At 53.1% G+C, this 20,703-nt stretch overlaps 9 protein-coding genes across 9 annotated transcripts; 5 read left to right on the forward strand and 4 right to left on the reverse strand.

Annotated features, from left to right (window-relative positions):
- Positions 1-2,254: 2,254 nt before the first annotated feature.
- Positions 2,255-4,055, reverse strand: ATEG_08174 (Zn(II)2Cys6 transcription factor; the record flags this gene model as incomplete). Its single annotated transcript, XM_001216795.1, has 3 exons — positions 2,255-3,883; positions 3,932-3,987; positions 4,052-4,055. 3 exons carry the CDS (start codon positions 4,053-4,055, stop codon positions 2,255-2,257), a joined length of 1,689 nt encoding a protein of 562 aa, XP_001216795.1.
- A 919-nt stretch (positions 4,056-4,974) lies between these two features.
- Positions 4,975-5,763, forward strand: ATEG_08175 (uncharacterized protein; the record flags this gene model as incomplete). The annotated part of the gene is made up of 2 exons (XM_001216796.1): positions 4,975-5,255; positions 5,310-5,763. 2 exons carry the CDS (start codon positions 4,975-4,977, stop codon positions 5,761-5,763), a joined length of 735 nt encoding a protein of 244 aa, XP_001216796.1.
- A 336-nt stretch (positions 5,764-6,099) lies between these two features.
- Positions 6,100-7,110, reverse strand: ATEG_08176 (uncharacterized protein; the record flags this gene model as incomplete). The annotated part of the gene is made up of 1 exon (XM_001216797.1): positions 6,100-7,110. One exon carries the CDS (start codon positions 7,108-7,110, stop codon positions 6,100-6,102), a length of 1,011 nt encoding a protein of 336 aa, XP_001216797.1.
- A 438-nt stretch (positions 7,111-7,548) lies between these two features.
- On the forward strand, positions 7,549-8,199 carry ATEG_08177 (uncharacterized protein; the record flags this gene model as incomplete). Its single annotated transcript, XM_001216798.1, has 2 exons — positions 7,549-7,949; positions 8,022-8,199. 2 exons carry the CDS (start codon positions 7,549-7,551, stop codon positions 8,197-8,199), a joined length of 579 nt encoding a protein of 192 aa, XP_001216798.1.
- A 236-nt stretch (positions 8,200-8,435) lies between these two features.
- ATEG_08178 (GAF domain-containing protein) lies at positions 8,436-9,202 on the reverse strand (the record flags this gene model as incomplete). The annotated part of the gene is made up of 4 exons (XM_001216799.1): positions 8,436-8,546; positions 8,593-8,985; positions 9,047-9,151; positions 9,200-9,202. 4 exons carry the CDS (start codon positions 9,200-9,202, stop codon positions 8,436-8,438), a joined length of 612 nt encoding a protein of 203 aa, XP_001216799.1.
- Positions 9,203-9,559: 357 nt separating this feature from the next.
- Positions 9,560-11,495, forward strand: ATEG_08179 (uncharacterized protein; the record flags this gene model as incomplete). The annotated part of the gene is made up of 8 exons (XM_001216800.1): positions 9,560-9,820; positions 9,884-10,078; positions 10,147-10,250; positions 10,407-10,418; positions 10,449-10,491; positions 10,539-10,764; positions 10,824-10,978; positions 11,385-11,495. The coding sequence occupies 8 exons, from the start codon at positions 9,560-9,562 to the stop codon at positions 11,493-11,495; spliced, it is 1,107 nt and encodes a 368-aa protein (XP_001216800.1).
- Positions 11,496-13,081: 1,586 nt separating this feature from the next.
- On the forward strand, positions 13,082-14,961 carry ATEG_08180 (uncharacterized protein; the record flags this gene model as incomplete). The annotated part of the gene is made up of 5 exons (XM_001216801.1): positions 13,082-13,573; positions 13,621-13,745; positions 13,794-13,919; positions 13,967-14,050; positions 14,100-14,961. 5 exons carry the CDS (start codon positions 13,082-13,084, stop codon positions 14,959-14,961), a joined length of 1,689 nt encoding a protein of 562 aa, XP_001216801.1.
- Positions 14,962-16,095: 1,134 nt separating this feature from the next.
- Positions 16,096-18,818, forward strand: ATEG_08181 (uncharacterized protein; the record flags this gene model as incomplete). Its single annotated transcript, XM_001216802.1, has 8 exons — positions 16,096-16,473; positions 16,533-16,700; positions 16,754-17,119; positions 17,172-17,563; positions 17,631-17,907; positions 17,980-18,144; positions 18,190-18,447; positions 18,504-18,818. The coding sequence occupies 8 exons, from the start codon at positions 16,096-16,098 to the stop codon at positions 18,816-18,818; spliced, it is 2,319 nt and encodes a 772-aa protein (XP_001216802.1).
- Positions 18,819-18,933: 115 nt separating this feature from the next.
- On the reverse strand, positions 18,934-20,169 carry ATEG_08182 (putative GABA permease; the record flags this gene model as incomplete). The annotated part of the gene is made up of 2 exons (XM_001216803.1): positions 18,934-19,286; positions 19,338-20,169. 2 exons carry the CDS (start codon positions 20,167-20,169, stop codon positions 18,934-18,936), a joined length of 1,185 nt encoding a protein of 394 aa, XP_001216803.1.
- Between the last annotated feature and the right edge of the window lie 534 nt (positions 20,170-20,703).

Genomic DNA, 20,703 nt, shown 5'->3' on the forward strand with positions numbered 1-20,703 from the left:
TACAGTCAAGTGTGATTCCATGCCGGAGGGATAGGTACCCAAGTCCTTGAGAAGAGCATTGTCCAGCATCATCTCATTCCCGACGTGTGCATCCATGTGCGGTTGGCAGAGTAAAGGGCTATCCCTGGGAGCCAGACTCCCACTGACCGTATCTTCCTTGCTTATGGGAAGATTGCCGGACGAGTCTTGATTCAAAAAGGTGCTGTTCCCAGGTGGGGTGTTGAACGACGGCAATGCACTACTTGGTTGTTTTTCTTCATTCGAGCCATATCTTAGCATGTTTTCCTTTGCTCTCCGGCCTATGAAACGGAGGAGGGACGGCAGTCAGACGAGTGCAGCTGATGGGACAGGGAACATCCAGCGGCTCACGTACGGTGATTCCTTTGCGCGATGCGATTTTGCATCCGTCTCTTCTCGATTGGGTCCATTCTCGGAGAATTGGTCATCTTGGATGTGAAGAGCTCTGGAGAAGCAATAATCTGACGGTTAAGTAGCAGGATATCAGAGGACATTTGAACCATGGAGTCTGAATCTAAATAATGATTTGCGATATTAAACGGTGAACGTCAGGACTAACCCGTCTTGATCAACGGCGCCCCCCCTTCACCCCCGGAATGTCCACCTGCCTGCGCATACGAGCCAAGTCGGCAAGCAATGCTTGTCCGACGGGATGCTCTCAATCGTGTGGCCGGTGGGCCCGGTGGGCCATGCTATCCGCAGGGCACGAAAGCTTGAACAGTTGCGTCGAAGCCAGAATGCTCTGGATTACATTGGATCTACGAGCCAGCCATTGTTTCATGTCAGAGGGGAAGTCCAGGCGGCGTCGGACGATCCCCGAGAGCACGAGCATGGAAGACAGAGAGTCCATGCTGTTACAGTCCATTATGCAAGTAAATTGAGCGCGATGGAACTGGCCTACACGTGGTCGCTTCTGCCGGGCATTCGGCCAGGCTTATAGGGACCGGTAGACGAACAGGGTCGCGAACTGCTACTCGTCCTTGGAATGTTGGACATTCGCCAATCGCCAGTCAGTCCCTTGCATAAGCGAACTAGACAGCTAGTGACAGGCCGGTTGGACTTTAAGATTGGAGCTTACGTATTGGCCATGCGGAACGGGTATCTAACCACGCCGCTGATCCGCGCTGATCCGCGCTCCCAATACGGAGTAGACTACGATGGAGATGATGGGGACGTCTTAGCTAGGCTGCAGCGATCATCTATGGAATCGTCGATGCAGGGTTTAGCAACGTGGCGTGCTAATAGAAGATATGTACGAAGATAGGTGGAATCTTCAAGTAAGCGGCTACTCCTTAGGTACATAAGGTCCCGGTCGATAAGACGGCTTATTATAACAAGCCCAGTGGCAAATAATTGATCCATGGGCTTACTGAAGGCCAATACTATATCCAGCGGGAGAAACCTGAGCGGCGAACGGGGTACACAGTTCAGCAACGTGCTCGAGCACTTCCGCGGACACCATGGAGGAAACGAATTGCCCCCAAATTAGGAAACTAGACTGCCCTGTCATAAATAACGTGATACTGGCATATATGTAAATAGTAGATAGACATAACTTACTGGTACTACGCGGAGTTCGCTGTATATTGTTAGTGTGTCTTAATTCCACTTCTTCTGTCGACGATATCTTCGTCGCCGTGTAGATGTCTAGATAGGGACTGGGTGCAAGACAACGTAAGATCCGCAGCGCTACGTAAATTAGTCTTATATTAAAGACAGGGGTGTGTCGTTATGCTTTGAACTTGTCTCATGAGTCTCCCTCCACCATTACGTCTATCCGGGAGGATGTGCATCCCTGCAGTTCTGGCCATCCACGCTGGTTTGCCGTTCTGAGTGGACAGAATCCGGAGTACAACCTCGTGGCAGCATCCCCTGAGGGAGATCGACATAGGGCTGATCCGATCGTCGTGCCAGTGAAGCATAATTCTCCGAAGAGGTGCCGACGAGACAATTTGATAGGAAACGCCTTCCGCTCCGAGCCATGATTGCCCAAGCGGTGATAGATTGCCTGCTTTAAGACTACGGATTATAACTACTTCGCTTTAGATAGTGGAACCTAGGACGCTCCCAGGAGTGTAGGGATCTTGTCCCACGTGCTCCTAGGCGTCTGGATGCGTGGGCCACATGGTCGCTGATCAATCCTATATTATGATGGAGTAAATCATATTGCATTATCCCTCTGCGATATCTCCAGCCCACGATGATTTTGATGGAAAGTGAAGTTGCTGCAGTGCCTTCAGGGAGAGCCTAATTCTCCCATATCGAACCCATTCTGAATTATGTCTGGGAAGCGCGCGCGTAGTTGATTCTGCCTTAATAGCTTGGCCAGTAGGGTTGCTGCCAATATACCTGTCTGCCGTCCCGCGTCCTCCAGGACATTGATCATACACCCATCAATCCCGTCGACGTGATCGAACAGGCCAATTTTAATGCTGATGTGAATGACAACGTAGAAAGGCCAGATGAGCAGCTTTGAACCCGCAAGGGTCGATTTGGACACCTGTTCGCTCCCTTTAGGCATTGAAGGTGACCCCTGTGTCCAACCCAGGGGTTGCGGCGCGCTGCAAAGGATATCGTCAATTGCTTGTAGCAAAGTTCCAAGCGAGGTCTCGAATAGGCCGGTACAATAAGAAGTCAGGAACAAGGGAGGGATGGACGAAAACCCCTTGAGCATCTGCGCCCTTATCAGTTGGTGCAGGAGGCAGCGACCGATGCGTAGACTGTTCCACGCATGAAGCGCCCCGACGCCCGGATAAAGATGGTAGGTCCCTCTGTGAAACCTGGGATCGAGGCTATCCGAACAGGTTGTGTAGGGCATTTCTATCCACAGACGTGCCTCGATAACCTTGAGCTCCTGGTCTATGTCCAGAGCTTTCCGTAGGACTTGGGCCGGGTTATCGATGCGTTTGAGCACAACCATTGAGCGCAGCTGGGCCACCTTAATCGTCGCGTCGCTTATCTGCCAGAAGATGGATTTCGTGTCCAGGTATTGTGCGCACTGTTCTCGGAGATCAACAATATACTGAGGTACGGGTATCCCGTTCTGTATACAGTTGGATGTGAGAGTCTGGCAGAATTGTTCGAACAGCTGCAACCCGGTTTGGTAGGTAAGCTGCCGCCTTCCGCGCAATTGGACCAAGAGTGCGGCTCCGTTTACATGCTGTGTCCAGACATCTAGGAACCCGCTGTCCGAGCAGTTGATATGCTCGAATAAGTTCAGGAGCATGACGGCCAGCAGGGTTGTATCGTTGCTTGCTTCAGACGGTATTCGAAGGGCGTTATGGACACCCCTCAATGCCGCAATATATCCTCGTCTTGCTCGGGCCATGATATGTGTGTCTTGTTGCATGTTGGCTACACTGGCCAGGCCAACTGCTTCGATACAAGTCGAGACTATGCGGTTGGCGCTGTCGCCCGAAAGGACCGTACCCGCATAATCAAAGAATGCAGGACATGGGACGCCGGAGTCGTCCGCGTGACGAAACTGTGCATACAGTCGGAAGAACACCGTGGTTCCGAGATCTTGCAACTTGGTGGGGATTGAAGGTACCAGGGCCAGGGCATGTGGCATGTCAACTGGGTCCCGGTCCCGTGAAGTGCAGCGGGACGTTGAATCAGATCGCCGAAGTTTTCCGGCAGCGATTGACGGACCATCACCCCCAATTGCGGGCGGGGTATCGTTCTTCACGGGTCGATCACCATTCGGGGTGTCGGGTATAGATTGACTCCGGTTGCTAGCCGCGACAACCTTTCTTCGGGCCCATTGGGTCTGGTCTTTGAACAGGCAGTCGATATAGTCTCGGTATCCGGGGCATGGTTTTCTTGACCTTGCACATTGGCGGCAACCCCGGGGGTTTTGGTCACACTACGGTTGTCAGTGAGCGCTGGTGCAACACATCTGCCATTGACATACTCCGATTTTTCGCCGGCGGCAAGCTATGCATGCTTTGGACGGTGGTCCACAGTATACTACGGCGCAGTTAGTGGTCAGGGGGTGGCTTTCAATGGACTGGGATGGTCTGCAGCAACTCACCCATCTTGGCCGCCCAGCTCTATAGACCTGAATCGCCATCACAGGAGCATGCTTCAGGATTATGGGGTATATGGATAGGCTTGCGGAAGATGTGGTGAATGCGAGGCGCAGCGCAGCTCCTGCAACGGATTGCTTCTGCCTGGGGCCAACACGCCGTGCTGATCTTTCTATCCGATAAGTCCGCGCGTCCACATATTATCACGCAACGATCGACTTCTCCATTCTGTCCTGGGAAGTGATTTGCAGGCGCCAACTCGGTCAGCGCTCGCTTGGACCAAGGTCATCTGAAACTCTTAGCTCACTATAGGGCGAATTAGCTATTGTAACTCAGTTGATTATGAGCCGGGGGGTTGATAATGGATCCACCAGCAACTTGACGCTTCTCTCCTCTCTGGTACCCCCGCGCTGACAGTAGGGAAATGTCCAGATTCCTGTGAGGGCAGGCTGCAGACATATCCCGTTCCCAGGGGTTTCTTGACAGGGGAGATAGAGATAACTACCATTTGAAGACGGCAGAAGGGAAAGCGCCTTCCCCATTTGGGTTGGCGTCAGCTAAGCAAAGACTAAGCAACAGACTAACCGCATCGGGTCTGTAGAGCGAACATTGTGGGTTACTGATTGGCAGAGTGCCAGCGGCTGCCAACAGGTAGGTAACTGTAAGTATACGCCTCCCTTTAGCATGGCCAGTAGGTAGGCAGCGCTGTCTTGTTCGCGCTACACTCCAGAACAAGCCATTGCAGCCTCGTTGCACATCTCCTGCAGCAGTATGTTGAATGTGGCAGTGTCCTCTCGATATTCGCGAGGAATCTACAGGTACATAAAAGCCGAACGCGCTCTCGAGGTAATCCATATCAGTCAAGCCAATACCCCCTTCATGTACCTTCTGTATCCTTGATTCAGAGGTAATCAATTCTGCTCTCATCATGGCAGTCAATTACCGACACGGCCTGTCTATTCTTGAACTTATCTTCTATTTCCCTGTCATCTTCGTGAGCTTGTGGATGGCATTCCGCCATGGCTTCACCCGTAGCGCTGGCTGGATCTTCTTCACCGTCTTCGCCCTTCTCAAAGTCATCGGAGCATGCTGCTACCTCGACACAATCCAAAAGCCCGACAGCAAAAACCTCTACACTACCTGGGCCGTGTGCACCTCGATCGGCCTGGGCCCTCTGATCCAAGCATGCATCAGCCTGCTCTCCAGAGCGTACGACGGCCCCCATCTCCAGCAGACCCGACCCAGCTAACTCCTTATGAACAGGAACAACTCCATTGGGCGAGTCAAAGGGCAGGGCATCACTCCTTTCTTTTTCAGGATCCCTGGCGCCGCCACTATTGTCGGCATTATCTTCAGCATTATTGGCGCCACCAAGGCTAAGAACCTCATTGCGAACATGGCGACCTCGGATACCAAGATTGGACTCATCCTTTTCCTCGCCGCCTGGGGAGGCCTCGGCCTTCTGCAACTCCTCCTCATGTCAAAAATAGGCAGCATGGAGATGGGCGAGCGCCGTCTCCTTGTCGCTGTGGGACTGTCTCTCCCGCTCATTCTGGTCCGGCTGGTGTATTCCTTTGTGTGGATCTTCGGGCAGAACTCCGATTTTAGCATGTTTACGGGCAATGTGACGATTTACCTTGTCATGGTGGTGTTGGAGCAGATTGCCGTCGTGGCGATTTGTCTGGGGGTGGGTGTGACGTTGAAGCAGAGAAACTAGTTGGGCACAAGACCCTGACGCAGTTGCACGGAATGGCGAAATATAGACTACATGACCAGATTGAAAAATGATGACTTCACTACGCATATTTGTTGTGCGATCAGTTGATCTTTGGTCTCTTTGTGTTGGATCATAACAGACTAGTCGTTAGTACTGCATTATATATCCTACTACTATATCTAGCGCCTTTATCTGCTTATGAGGGCTGCCTAGGACGTCCTATGTCACACGCATCCAGCTGTCAACGACTGGGTGTTATTCCAGTTGAAGAGCTGCTCGCCTGCCCGGCTGCCGTCAGGCTCGCAGAAGCCGCCAACCTCCAAGCTCCCATGTACTTTAAATTGTTCCCGTCTGGATCTCCTCCACCATGAAACGCAAGTCGGCCAGGGCTGGACGCTCCTGCGGCCTCGGACGCATGCAAGCTTCGACAATGGCTTGGAGCGGAGGTGGAACAGGCCATTCGACGAAGGGCGTGATCGGCCCATTTGCGTAAACCATGCTTTTGATACAGTCTCCAATGTCATATATGTCGGATCTACGGGTCCAACCGCCGGAGTCCTCCAGGCCTCCATGGAAGGCAACCTCGGGCGCTGACCGCTGTCCCCAGCGGCTTTCGAGATCGCAGACAACCAGGCGCTCCCCGTCGTCCGAAAAGAGAAGGTTATCGGCGCGTAAGTCGCGGTGGACGATGCCAACCGATTGAAGAAAATCCAAGGAGTCAATGAGTTGCAAAATCCAGCTCTTGTAAACGGCCAATGGGGAGAAGCGACCGAGAGTGTGCGCGCTAGACGATAACTTTTCAAAGACGAGTTGCCCGTCGGCAGACCTACCGAGAAGCTGGACGACGTGCGGAGAGAGTGGGTGGCCCGGTATAGAGCCGCCCTGGCACCTGGTGAGATTCTCGATCTCGCTTCGGTACTTGCCCTTCTTGAGAAAATGCTTCGCGGGGTCGACACAGACGAGAGGCAGCTTGGAAACTAGCTCGCTCACGTCCTCGGAGTCGTCCTCGATGAGCTCGGGATGCTCCAGACAATGGTCCAATGGACGTATGTCGTTGCCATCGATCTCAAAATGGCCCGACATGGGCGGCAAGTTGCGATGGAGCCGTAGGATATCGCCTGAGAGAGTACCGGGAACGTTAAAGATGCGCACGCACTGGCCATACTTGGTGCCATCGTCGAACCAGTACGTCATATAAATCTTGTCGCCACGCTGGAAGTCCAGTTCGAGAATTGGTCGACCGCAAGGGGGATAAAGATTGGTAGTAAGGCGACGGTGTTCATATTCGGCTCGGAGACGGAGCACTTCTTTGCCGAACGGGTCGTCGGCTTGAGTCTTGTTAGCCATAGCCTAGTGGCCGGCGTTGATTCTGAGAAGGTACGGACAGTGCCGGTGTTTGGGTTGCTGGGTGATGTTATAGGGGAAGAATAATCTAGGGAGTTGAAAGATAAGCACTACAAAGTGACGCAGCAAAAAACAAATGGAATCCTCAACGGTACAGGGCCAATCCTTAGTCGTCCAGGGTCTCTTTTATATTAGGCAGTAGTACTGCCCTGTACCGTTAAGGATTCCCAAAACAAAGGGCCCGGGTACTCCGCGTCACCAGGAGCGTGATTTGGCATCCATGTGCCCTAGCAGTATCTTTTAGTCTTAAAAACCATGCGATTGCAATTGGATCAGCCATCTTGATCGATAGCAGTTATTGAGACCAAAAATCCTGGCGATTCAGCCGTCGATAAGTATATATAGCTGTTACCTCAGAGCCGGACTTCAGCCTCATTGATTATGGCCACAGCTGCTTTGATGTCCAAAGCGGGGCTGAGCACAGATTACAGTAAATCAGACCTTGTATTGAAGAGTTTCACAGACCCCACTCGTGGCCTTGCGCTGAAAATGGGCTTTTCTTCGTCGCCGAAACGCGGCTTTGCCTGGGAGTATGCCGTCGACCCGCGCACGCGGTTTGAGTACATTATGCGGGTTATTGCGTGGCAACATCTGTGTATGTCTGGAAACGCTGGCGGCGGCTTCAGTAGTGTGGGCTATGCGCAAAACGATGTACTCTGGTTTCATGGCTTAAGCAAGAACTGGGAGTTTGAGAGAGAGGTCGTATTCCGGGGCGAGGAGGTGTTCAATGTGCTGGCGACACGCGTGGATACTGGTCCCGAGTCTGAGGCGTCTAGGAGAGCGTATAGAATAGTCCGCCAGTTTTCGACCAAGTCCAGTATACAGAAAATTACGCATAGGTGGATTTGACCAAGACGCCGGCTCAGGGGCTCCTGGAATATGGAGGCGAACAATGGGAAGGATATTGAGCCCGGGACGTTTGCGGAGCTACTTCGGTACGGGACGCATTTATGGCAGGAGCGCGATCAGATTCGATATGTGAAGAGCGAGAAGCCTGCGGAAGCTTTGCGGAAAGGACTCCTTGAGCCTTAATATGGGTCCCTTGATGACGGCCGAAGTACCACGTTGAGGGGGTGTAGATCTTGACAAGCCTGGAGTCAAGACTGCGTATCTGCCGGCCAAATATCCGACAATGAGCAGTCTCTATGCAAATTACATTCTATAAGGGAGTACTGTATTAATATATACGAACTTGTTTCAGCGTTAAAGTGTCATTATCCATCGTCGTCCTTCCTCCTCCAGCTCTGGTTCATCCATCCAGACCAGAATCACCAATCGCAGCTATCCGCCAGAAGCGCTGCAAGTTCCTCCAGATACTTCTTATCCGTCTCATCGAACCCATCCGGTTCCGTACAATCGATATCGATAATCGCCACGGTCTAGCACATTAGCCTCGCCAAATCCACAGGGGAATCATTGACATACTTCACCTCCCGCCAAGATGGGTACCACAATCTCACTCCGACTGCTCGCATCACACGCGATATGACCAGGGAAGTTCAGCACATCCGGAACGACGACGGTCTCGCGCTTCTGGGCAGCAGTTCCGCAGACCCCGCGGCCGAACCGGATCTCTTGGCAGGCCGGTCGGCCTTGGAAGGGGCCCAACAAGAGGATATCATCTTTCTTCGGGGTGTCCTGTGAGGTCGAGGAGAGGACGGGGAATTTATCTTGGCGGATATAGAACCCGGCCCAGTTGACGGAGGAGGACGGCGAGGGGAGGGCGGCGTAGGCGTGCCAGAGCAGCGAGGCGACGTTGGAGAAGTTACTGTTGATTGTCAATTCTGAAGGGTGTCTGGGAGCATTCGTGTGAGTTACCTGACCTGCGTGTTGTTAGCACTGCTTGCATGCTTCTATGTCAATCGCGTTATGCACCTACCCAGTTGCGCTGTCCGGTCACGAGTCCCTTGGCTTGCTCGAGCACCTGCGTATAGATCTCGGCTTTGGAGCCGGAGCCGCCGAAGTAGGAGGAGTCGGCGTGCGGCTAATATGCGGTTAGATTGTGAGATTGGGTGTTTAGAGAATAGCATACCATGATGTGAGTGTGTGTCTGTATGGGAATATCTTGAAGACTTTGCGCGCAGGTGAAAAAGAAGTGGGGGCGTGCGGGTGAGATTTTATGTCATCTCCGCAGCAAATTCCACCATTGTGAGGCAGAATGAGAATGCAAGATATCTACAAGTATGTTGATAGAACTGATATCAATCGGGGATGGTCTAGTAGTATTGAACGGATGCTATCATCGCGTCAAACTACTCGTTTGGTCACTGGTGCGACAAGTCTTGGTCTGCAGGATCGTTCTCATCGGCAGCCCCGACGCCGGAATATATAAGCGGCATGGACGTAAGTCCGCACATTAGTGTAGACAAATATCCTCATCTCAAGAACCATCATGTATTTGAACATCATATCCCTTTCTCTACCCCTCCTGTCAATTGCCCTCGCAAGAGACATTGTCTTTCCCCCAATTGCAGCAGTCCAAGGCTCTAGCCAGTTGCCACTCTCCCACGATGACCCTGTTGATATCACGACCAACAGTCAGTACAACGGGTTGACCACATTCGCTCATCTGCCATACGTCAACTGCTTTGTAGACGAGGAAAGCGACTCTACTCCCTACGACATCGCCTTTCTGGGCGCCCCCTTCGACACGGTATATCCTTTCCATAGACCCGCGCGCTCTGATAAGAAGCCAAACTAAGATCCGATATGATAGGCAGTGACGGCCCGCCCTGGCGCCCGCTTCGGACCAGGCGGTATTCGACTGGGCTCGCGGCGTCTTGGAGGCTGGAGCGTGTACACCGGGGAAAATGCCTTTGCGAGCTGGGCGAAACTGGTGGATTGTGGTGATGCGCCGTTGACCTGGCTGGATAATACGGTTGCGCTGAAGCAGCTCGACTTGGCGCATAAGGTGGGCCAATTGCTTCATCTCGGGCGTGGAATGGAGCATTGGATTCCTAACGCTTATGGACCATGCAGGTCGTGTCGTCGCGCCGCACAAACGATACTCGGGCTGGGAAGACGCCTCGCATCATTGCCCTGGGCGGCGATCATACGACCACCCTGTCGGCGTTGCGGTCGACGTATGACCACTGGGGACCGGTTTCTGTGATTCATTTTGATAGCCACATCGGTATGGTTTTGATTCTTGGATAGAGCCAGACTGACTAGGTGCTTGTGCAGATACTTGGGATCCGAAGGTCATAGGGGGCGGAATCTCTTACTACGCGTATGTATAGGCAGCTGGAGAGGTGTTAGACGGTAACTCACATTCTATATAGGGGCGTCAACCACGGAACATTTCTCCATCTAGCCCATGAAGAAGTACCTCTGCACGGCCCTTGTTGTGTCCATTGGAGACTAATGAACAGGGCCTAATTCGCAACACGTCGATCCATGTCGGCATTCGCGCGCCCGTCGTTCGCCCCAAAGGCGATATCCGCAACGACCTGCGCTGTGGCTTCGAAATTATCAAGGCCCGTGACCTCGACCGTCTTGGGGTCAGTGGTGTCGTCGAGCAGATTAAGGAGCGCGTTGGGAACAGCAAGGTATATATCTCTGTCGATATTGATGTTCTCGATCCTGCCTACGCGCCGGGTAAGTGTCCTCCTCTCGCTTAATATATCCAAGATAAAATCGACTAAGAGGCCATGTAGCAACCGGGACAGCTGAGCCGGGTGGTTTTACAACTCGAGAGCTTTTGTCGATTCTCGATGCCCTCCGGGGTCTGCCTGTGATCGGGGCGGATGTGGTCGAGGTCTCGCCGATCTATGATACCAGCGCAGAAACGACGACTCTGGCGGCAGCCGAGGTAGCTCATTCTCTACTGGCGTTGATGGTCGCAGTTCCTGTTTCTTCGGCGTAGCTCGGTATATAGGGGGCTATCTTGGTGCTTAACCAGGTATATTACTGTGTACTATAGTCATATACCGTACACCACCATGGACATATCCGACTCCAATGAAGACTGTGAGGAGTACACGCGGAGATTTTATGACTTCATAACCACCGACGGCTACTCAGCCAGCCTCAGGCGCAGCTGAAGCCGAATCACACCTTCTGTGGGCCGAGTAATCCCGCCCGACGGAGTACACTAGCTAGCTAGCTAGCTAACACTACAAGGGTCTCTGACTCGTTGTTTACCCCCACTCCATCTACGGAAATCAGACGAAATTACGCATGCAAAGAATTGATGAGAATCCGACAAAATTCCATAGTCTGACTCGCATCTGCATGGAGCCCCGTATACCGGCGATGTGGATTGCTCCCCGCCGGGCGCACCACAATCCAACGGTGCGGACCTGAAGAAGATGGGTCTTATTGGGTAACTAGTGATTCTGATCCATTGTATTCTGGGAATGATGGAGTTGGATATCATTCAAAACCACGGTATGGACGCATGCTCGCTCTGGCCCTTGTATACCGGGAAAGTGTACATGCGAGCCAGAGGAGAAATGAACAGGGACCGGGGTATATGCTCAGCCCGGAGTACTCCGTATGTCCAGGAACGAGCTAACCCCTTTTATTACGTGGTATTATGCTCTTCTCGGACAGGGGTCTGGCTATCGCGGATCATTCCTAAAGGACGGGGACCGGCCTTTGCTCAAAACCAGATCTGAATTCGCTGAATCGGCGCACGTTCCATGGCCCCCAGCACTGACCAGTCGCTGCAGAATTTTCATCGCGATTCAGCACCACGTTTCGTATGCAGGGGCAGGTTGGGGTGTTCTCGGCTGCTGGAATGATCGATACATGCATGCACCTGGCTTTAGTAGGGCCGATACCTGGTCCAATGCCCAGCCATCCTCACCATACTACCTGTAAACCACCCAGTTTATATTGAACGATGACCCCATACAAAGACATGGCCCATGCCCTTACTCGACCTGCATCGCCGGTACCGCGGGAACCTTCTCCTTTGCGCTTTATCCAGATCGGCGATAGTCTCAACGAGGCCCCAATCCGTGCAACCATGCGACGAAAACCAGACTATCGGCAATAGTGTGGCCTTAATCGTACATCCCGAGCCTCGGTGCTATCTGATGCTCCGTTCTGTTCCCAAAAGATGCTTGCTCCTCTATCTCGGGGTCAGTCCGTGGATGTTATAGCCAGGGCCCTTACTCTGTAGGGTAGGAGTTTGCTGAAAGGGACCAGGCGAAGATGAACTAGTTGATACACTGAAGATCCGACGAGTCGGTCCTGGATCGATCAGCGGGTTTCCTTGGAAGAGATCATGATGAAGACTTGGTGATCCTTCTGGGGTGTGGTCCGTTCTTTGGACCCAATGCTCCGGCTTTCTGCAGCTGATATAGACCCTTGCACAAAGGCATGGACCTTGATCTGCTCAGCTCCAACGTCGTGACAAATACAGCACCTGTCACGACCGCCGGCGGAGGCATAACGGCAACATTGCATTGCTCCCATCACATGGCGCTAAATAAGATTATTTTCCGCGATCATCGCCAGCGGCAGGATCTTAGCGGCCCCAGTGGGCCCGTACTAAGAAGCCATCGAGGCAATCAGAATGCCGGCTGAATCGATAGTTCCGATGATCGAGATGGTTCCCACGAGCGATTTCCAATCGGTGGAGCCCTGCCACGAGATGTATTCCAAATCGTGGTCCCCACGTCTCCCAATCGCACGGCGCAGAACCCCGATGGACAAGGATCTCCCCAGCTCCATCCTCATGGCTTCGAGTCAGGAACATGCGCTTACCCTCCCAGCTAATGTACGCCAGCACGCTCCAGCGCGGACGCAGCTAGTCCTTTAAGTTGCTCGTGGCCCCCCTCGACGCCGCCCAGCTGGGTCCCCTTCCTTTCTCCATGCGGTCGTTTGCTGACAGCCTCTATCCAACTTCACCACACTCCTTCAACGTCGCTTCTGGGTTCTTTTCGCAGCAGTTAACACCGTCATCATGGGGTCGGAGATGGGAGTCACCCCCGACTCCAAGCCGCAGGCCGTGTATAGCCCCGTCAGCATCTTCTGGGCCTGCTGGTGTGCAGTCTGGACGACCGCCGTGCTCTGCGGCATGGCCTTCCTCATTATTCGTCGTGATTCTCCCGTCATTCGCGTCCGAGGCCTCTGGCTATCGCTCGCGGCCGTCTTGTTTCTGCACGCGTACTGGGCGCCGGTTCAGTTTGGTGTTATGATCGGGCCCATCATGCCGGGCGACGCGCAGTACTGGATCATGGGTACCTATCTGCCCATCGGCATCGCCTTGTTCCACGCGTCCAACGCCCGCTTCCTCCACGTCGCCAAGCTCCAGAAGAAATATATCCGCCCTGGTAGCAGCTACGATGACATGCCCGCGCACATGCAGCGTCGGCCTGGGTTGATTGTTCGCTTCAAGCGTCTCGACTATACCAACAAGACGCTCGTTGTTGTCGCTATTGCTATTGTCATTCAGGTATGCATCCCTCAGCTATGTGGAAGGGTTGTTTCTAACGTGTGCAGCTGTTCCTTACAATCCTTATGTGGTTGATCTCGCGCAAGTGGCATCCCTCGTGGGGTATCCCCGGCACCGAGGTGCATGGAACCAAGATGCAGCAGTTGTCGGCCATGGGTGCCGGCTGGGAATGGTAGGTATCGCCGTCAATAAGACCTGTCACGTTTGCTAATCAACGCAGGTGGGCTACCATCGTCGGACAGTTCATCTGGGCGTGGATCGTCGCCCCCATCGTTCTGTGGAAGGCTCGCCACATCCAGGACACCCAGGGCTGGCGCGTCCAGACGATGGCCTGTGTCATTGCCAAGTGAGTCCCACGCAGAAGAAAAAACGTTCACTACTAACGCGTGGTAGCCTTCCCGCTACCCCCATGTGGCTCATCGCGGTCTACGTGCCCGGCTTCGAGAAGGTCAATGCGGTCTGGTTGCCTCCGCAATGGTAAGCACCCAGCTGCCTCTTTCACGCCAGTCACCGCTAATATATCCAGGATCTGCCTGTCCATCATCGTCATGGAGATCTTCACCATCTTCCTCCCCTGCTGGGAGGTGATCCGGCACCAGTCGCTGCGCAAGGAGACGCTCGAGACAATCGCCGAGTGGGAGGCCAAGACCAAGGGCAAGGGGTCCGAGGCGAAGTCCGTCAGCGACGCGACGACGATGATCGACTCGATGATTTCGGGCTTCAAGTCGACCAACGCCTCCATCGACAGCAAGAGCTCGCGCGCCAGCATCCTGACCATGGGCGCGCTGGAGCACGTCCTCGAGCGCAACCCCACACCGCTGCTCGAGTTCTCCGCGCTGCACGACTTCTCCGGCGAGAACATCGCCTTCCTGACCAGCGTCGCCGAGTGGAAGAGCAGCCTGCCCAAGCCCATCCGCGACGGCACCGCCGCCCCCGACGACCCCAACACCCGCGAGCTCATCCGCGAGCGCTTCAACCGCGCCCTGCAGATCTACACCGAGTACATCAGCGTCCGCCACGCCGAGTTCCCCGTCAACATCTCGTCGCAGGACCTGCGCCGGCTGGAGGGCATCTTCGACGCCGCCGCCCAGACCTGCTACGGCGACCAGGTCGAGGCAGACCCAGCCACCCCCTTCGACAAGTTCACCTTCGACCCGCCCTCCCCGCGCCACTCGGAGAGCTCCGAGCAGCCCATCAAGCAGCCGGCGTCCGCGCCGAAGTACTGGGGCGAAGTGCCCGAGAGCTTCAACGCGACCGTGTTTGATGCCGCCGAGGAGAGCATCAAGTATCTCGTGCTCACCAACACGTGGCCCAAGTTTATCAAGAACCGCCGTATCTCGGCGGATTCGGCCAATACCCTCAAGCCGGAGGAATACGAGATGGCTTAGGTCGGCCCCCTAATTGGATTTTAATGTCGAGGTGTACTGTATATACTACCCTGGAAGCGGTTGGATGTCTGGTTTTCATATACCCTTAAGCGATGTACGGATAATTCCCTAATGTGTATAGTCTTTCTTCTGTTAATGACACTCTTTTCGATATCTCAAGTGAAGAGGTAAAGGCCTACCAGTAGCGGCGATTGTTTGATGTCTGACTATCACCTCCTGACTACCTGTGAAGAGAAGTGGAGTCCAGCCTTGCAATTATTTGGTCATGATCTTCCACCGGGACTACTCCGTACAGTCCATATCGGGTCGAACGTGGGATAGCCGGTGGGCCTAGTCTCAGGAACACCCGTGCTGCCTATATCTAGAGTTCAATAGTTGAACCATATTGATCCGCATCATCCGCATCCAAGGTACCACGTCGGCCATGAGCCGGATTACTTCCGCGAGTATCCCAAGGCGGTGCACATCGACGATGTGTTCCGATCACACGAAACCTTGAGGGGCCTCATGCGTCATATCCCGACAACGGGCAGCATACTCGCCGACCAGCCCCTGAGCCACTGACCACCATGTTGAGAGACAAACAGAAATGCTAAAGGGGTCTCTTCGACCTGTCCGTCTATACATCAGCCATCTGCTATCTTAGCGCTATCGTATCTCCCTGTAACAGCAGCAGTGCAGCACCATGCATCATATTACAAGATCAAGAGGATGATAGAAGGTAGCCAATAGTCTAGAGTAGGATAAAATAAGTCTCTTTCATAGTATCAAGTCTAATAGTACAGTACTCTATACTGAGAAGATTCTTCACATTCTAACCCTGATTTGTTTGTTTGTGCGCTGCGCTGTTTGCTTAGGGCTTTAGTGAATCTCCCCGATGGTAAACAGTGAATACATTGCCAATTATCTCCCATTCACATCTCCATCCAGGAATAGCACTGTATTATCGACGTAGTATCTTATATGTCCATGTTCTGATCTGTCCTCTCTTCATCTACCACCCTAAAAAACCTCTCTGTCGCCAAAGTTCAGACTTCCTGCAAAACCCCCACGGCTGGTTTTGACTAGCTGACATGGCGGGCTCTAAACGCCCTGCGCCTGGTGCATGCCCATCCGCGCAGAAGAAGCCCAAACATGCCCAGAGGAAAAGGAAAAGAGGCCGGAGAACCAACCGAGACCGCGTCGATTGCTAGCGTGATTGTCGAGGATAGAGTGGATCAAGATCTAGAAGGTGCCTTCCTGGGCACTATACTGTTGGACGTCCGAATCCTCGACACTCGATGGGACAAGAACAGAAGGAACCGAGACATCCAGCCCGGTCTAGTCGCACGGCTCAAAGAAGCCTTCAAAAACGGCATCAAACGATACGCAATTGAAGATCATCTCAAAGCTACAACCACCGAACCGGAATTTGATGGTCTTCTCAAAGCTAATCTCCCAAACTCCACAGGATCTCCTGACTCTGACCTTTCATACCTTCGTAACCGCGCAGCCACTCACTCTGGCCTTAAGGTGCGTATACACTCTACCTAGATTCATAGGTAGATGTCAACTAACGTACTTGATTGGAGGCTATGATGCTTCATATCGAAAACCTGCCATATAAAACCCAGCTTACTCTCCGGAATGGCCAGCATCGTGTACGGGCTCTGATCGAACTTTGCAACGAGCAGAGAGAGCTGGCAGCATCGGGTGCATCGGATGACTCTGGCAGGCCGATTAGACCACCGGGTAACGAGGTGAGCCTAGTAGCTACCCATAGTCAGGATACGAAGCCGTTAATATTATCTAGGACTATCTCTGGGCTGTCGATCTATACGACAACAACAAGTTAACGTCCGACACCCTTGCTGCGCTGATCTCAAATCGGGAAATTGTTCGCCAAACAAATTCAGAAGGGTACAATGCCCTGAACATCATCACGTACCTCGACCAGCTGGACGATACTGCAAGAGCCGAGCGCCTGAAGGCGAACAATTTCAAACGGTGGCTCAACACGGTATTTGGAGTGAATCTGACATATGCCACCCGCATGATCACCATCCTTAAAGACAAGTCTCTGTCCAACCTCATCCGCCTATATTGCGGAACAAGATATGGTGAAAACTCGTTCAACTGGTCTCTGATGGCACGGATCCAAGCAGGCAAACAAACAGAAGTAAGCCAGTTCCCGCGTATACCTATTTTAGGAGAAAATCTAACTTGAATAGATGTGGGCCCTCGAATTTGAAAGGTTTTTCACCTTTTGTTCCACGATTTTTGGATCGAAACGCCAGAATGTCATTGCCTACAGCGACTGGAAGTTGATCCTCTCTCTCGATCAAGGGCGTCCTATCTCCCAATTGAGGCTTCTGTTCTTCCCAGAGCCTGAGGATTATCGGATACAGTCGAATGCTTCCACACCAAGGCGTAACCAACCATTTCCAATATCGAATGAGTACGCCGGCAATCTGCAATTTCCAAAACTGGAAACACCCATCGTCATTCAGAACCAGGAGTATACTTATCGACGACCAGGGTTTCTTGACAGTCTGTCTGAAAGGTCATACAAGGCTGTCTTCACTAATCTCCACACCCACCCGCATCTGGAGTGCCCTACTTGGTAAGATTTATAGAAACTCTACGTAGTACTCGTGGTTACGTAGATAGTATCACTGACATAGTTATAGGGGCGACTGGGTAGGCCTCGAGAAAACAGTCTCGTCAGTTGTCTCCAAGATACTGCATCATATCATGGTGTGGGTGGAACCAACTTGGAAGCTGCCATCCAAGTCAAGCCACGAATGGATCTATTTCAGTTGGCTCCAGCAGATCAAACGGCATCTTTTCCCTGATGTGGCCGATTCTTCCCTATCGTCAGAGACTAAAGATTGGGAATTTCTTCGAAGTCTCTGGGAAACGGTCAGTAACGAGAGTCTCTGGCAAGATGCCAATCTCCAGTCCTTGGTAAGTAGTTCGATAACATACTCCAGTCCCCTTGTTATCCAAAATATACTCATATGCTAAATCAAACGCTAGCTGAAGGAACCCGAGCCTACCATTGGTAGCGATGGTGAAGAGCGGCAACGTTATCTCAGTCGGTTCCAGTATATACACTGGATTGAGATCGTGAAATTAGTCACTGAAGCGAGGCCAAATTGTCTCCAAGGATTCATGAGCGACTTCAACGACCATGATCGCCTGGTAAGTACTACCACTCTGATAACTATCGCTTGTCTAACTAGATAGACTGCCGTGTACGAACCATATACCCCATGGGGTGAAATCTTCTGCAAGACAAATTTCTCCAAAAATAGGATGCTGCAGAAAAGACCGTGTCTTAACACAAAGGCTATCCGAGATGACATTGTTTTGCAGGGTGAGATCTTCGGTGCATTAGTTCATTACAGGCATCTTAAGCAGCAGATGATCCTCACATCGAAGTGGGGATGGCAAAAGCCCGCGACGGAGAACCCAGCGAGACCGTCAGGGTTAATAGCCTCCCCGGTATGTTTGCCCCACGCTACTTATCCTATGGGTGCTTCTAACTTAGAATGGTATAGGAGGAGTATGAAACTGCCGTTGAGGTGTTGAAGGAACTGGCGGCACTTCTTGTCAAATTTGGCTACAGGCCAGATATTGATAACTGGAATGAGAACTTGGCGTCTTTCACCATGGATCGTTCTCAGAACTCCCATCTCCCAACGGATATTCCTGCAAAAGCTGGGTTTTTGACAGCGAGGCCGCCTGCTTTTGTTGATCAGGATGATGAGGCCCGGGCTATGGCCAGAACTCTTCAACAGAGCATTGTCAGGAATCGTTTGCAGCGACCACTACCGCGAAGAGACCGTACACTGGCTGAAGAGAGCACCATGTAGTACTTGTGATAAACCACATGAGGTGTCTGTTAGATACTACCAAGATTTATGCCATGGCGGATAGATATGTTAGTAGAACAAGTTCAATTCGAACCTCACATTCTAAGCAACCCTATCAACTTTTCTCGCTAACTTCTCCACTTGGCTCAGAATCTTTGTTCCGCCCATGCACCACCTGCATCGCCGCCGGCCCAGTAAAATGCTTCCTGCCCGTCGTAATCCAGGTCACAAAGCTGATCACCGCAATAACCCCAATCGCCGCGGACGTGTAGTTCATCGATTCATGGGTCACGGGGTAGGTCTGGGGGAAGTTGAACGTGATGGCAGCGAACAGGAGGAACAGCAGTCCAAGGATGTTCAGCACGATGGACAGAGGCTGCGGCAGCGCGAACGGTCCCTTCATGACAGGGTTGTGGCCGGTGAGAAAGCCGAGGAGACGGGCGATAAGAGCCAGGGCGTAAGAGACATCTACATACGTCAGCAATGCTTCCACACTCAGTGGGTCACCAGACAGCTTACAGAATCCCTCGGTAGAGATGGCAATGACAGTCTCGAAGCCCGTGGTAGTGCCAAAGTCGATAGCATCCAGGGCCAGCTGCACGATCAACGTGAGCAGAATCGCGTTCAGGGGAATGCGATGTTTCGTCTGCACCTTCGACAACACCCCCGAGAACGGCAGCCCGTGGTCCCGCGCAAAAGCGTAGACACTCCGCGAGCCCTCGGCCAGCAGGTTGTTCCCGGCGACTATGACAATGACCGTGATCATGCTGGCCAAGACGCACGTCCCCGCCTTGCTCCCCGTGGAATCGTAGAAGATCTGGATGACCGGCACGCCGGTGGACGTGTTGGCGGTGGTATCAATGTCCCCGATGCAGAAGCACAGCGTCAGCAGGAAGGCAAACCCCGTGACAGCGCCCAGCACGACGGAGAGGATGATGGCCTTGGGGGCCTCCTTGGAGGCCGACTTCATCTCCTCGGTCATGTGGGACGGCGCGTCGTAGCAGCACATGCCGAAGCAGGCCTGCAGGATGCCCACGATGGCGGCCATGGCGGGGCCCCAGCCGGAGAAGTTCTGGAACTCGGAGAAGACGAACGACGCGGGCTGTTTGTGGTCGTTTGTCGCGAGGACAACGATCATGGTGACGAGGAACGAGCCCACGTTCCAGATCAGAATGAAGCGCGCCAGGCGATTCAGCAGATGCGCGCCCCAGATGTTGATGGCGGTCGACATGAGGGCGATCAGGTATGCGACGAGGACGGTCTGCCAGCGCTGGATGGTGTATTCGGGGAAGACGAGGTTGGCCATGCCGAGGACGAAATTGGCGCCGATGGAGTTGTTTGTGGCGCCCATGGCGAGGACGCCTGTGATGTGTTAGGTGATGGACGTTCTGTGTGGAGGTTGGAGCATACCGATTATCATGAACCATCCGCTGACGTAGGAAAGCCCCCGTGCGATGCTGGGCGGTGCTAATGCGGCCACCCAGGAATATTGGCCTCCCGCTACCGGGTACATCGAGCACATTTCTGCCATGGGAATGGCTACGGCCAGGGTGAGGAGACTGACGCCGATGAAACTGAACACCATGACCGGGGGTCCCCCCGAGGTGACTCCGACGATGAACACGCCACTTAACGCGGTCCATCTGAGGACTTAGCTAATGAACACCAACAGGGGAGAAGGGGCCATACGATGTAACGACACTGAAGCTGAAACCGATCATGCCCAGTAGTCCGAACGTCCGCTTGAGCTCTGGCGGCGAGTCAGTATAGAATCAGGAGACGCTAGGCAAGACTCGTACCCTGTTCATATCCCAGGTCCTCCAATCGAGCATCTTCCCCAACCGAGTTGGAGAGCGCATGCTGGTTGTCTGCCTCGTCTTTCATC

The sequence above is a fragment of the Aspergillus terreus genome, genomic scaffold, assembly GCF_000149615.1.
Source record: "Aspergillus terreus NIH2624 scaffold_12 genomic scaffold, whole genome shotgun sequence".
NCBI classification, from domain to species: Eukaryota; Fungi; Ascomycota; class Eurotiomycetes; order Eurotiales; family Aspergillaceae; genus Aspergillus; species Aspergillus terreus.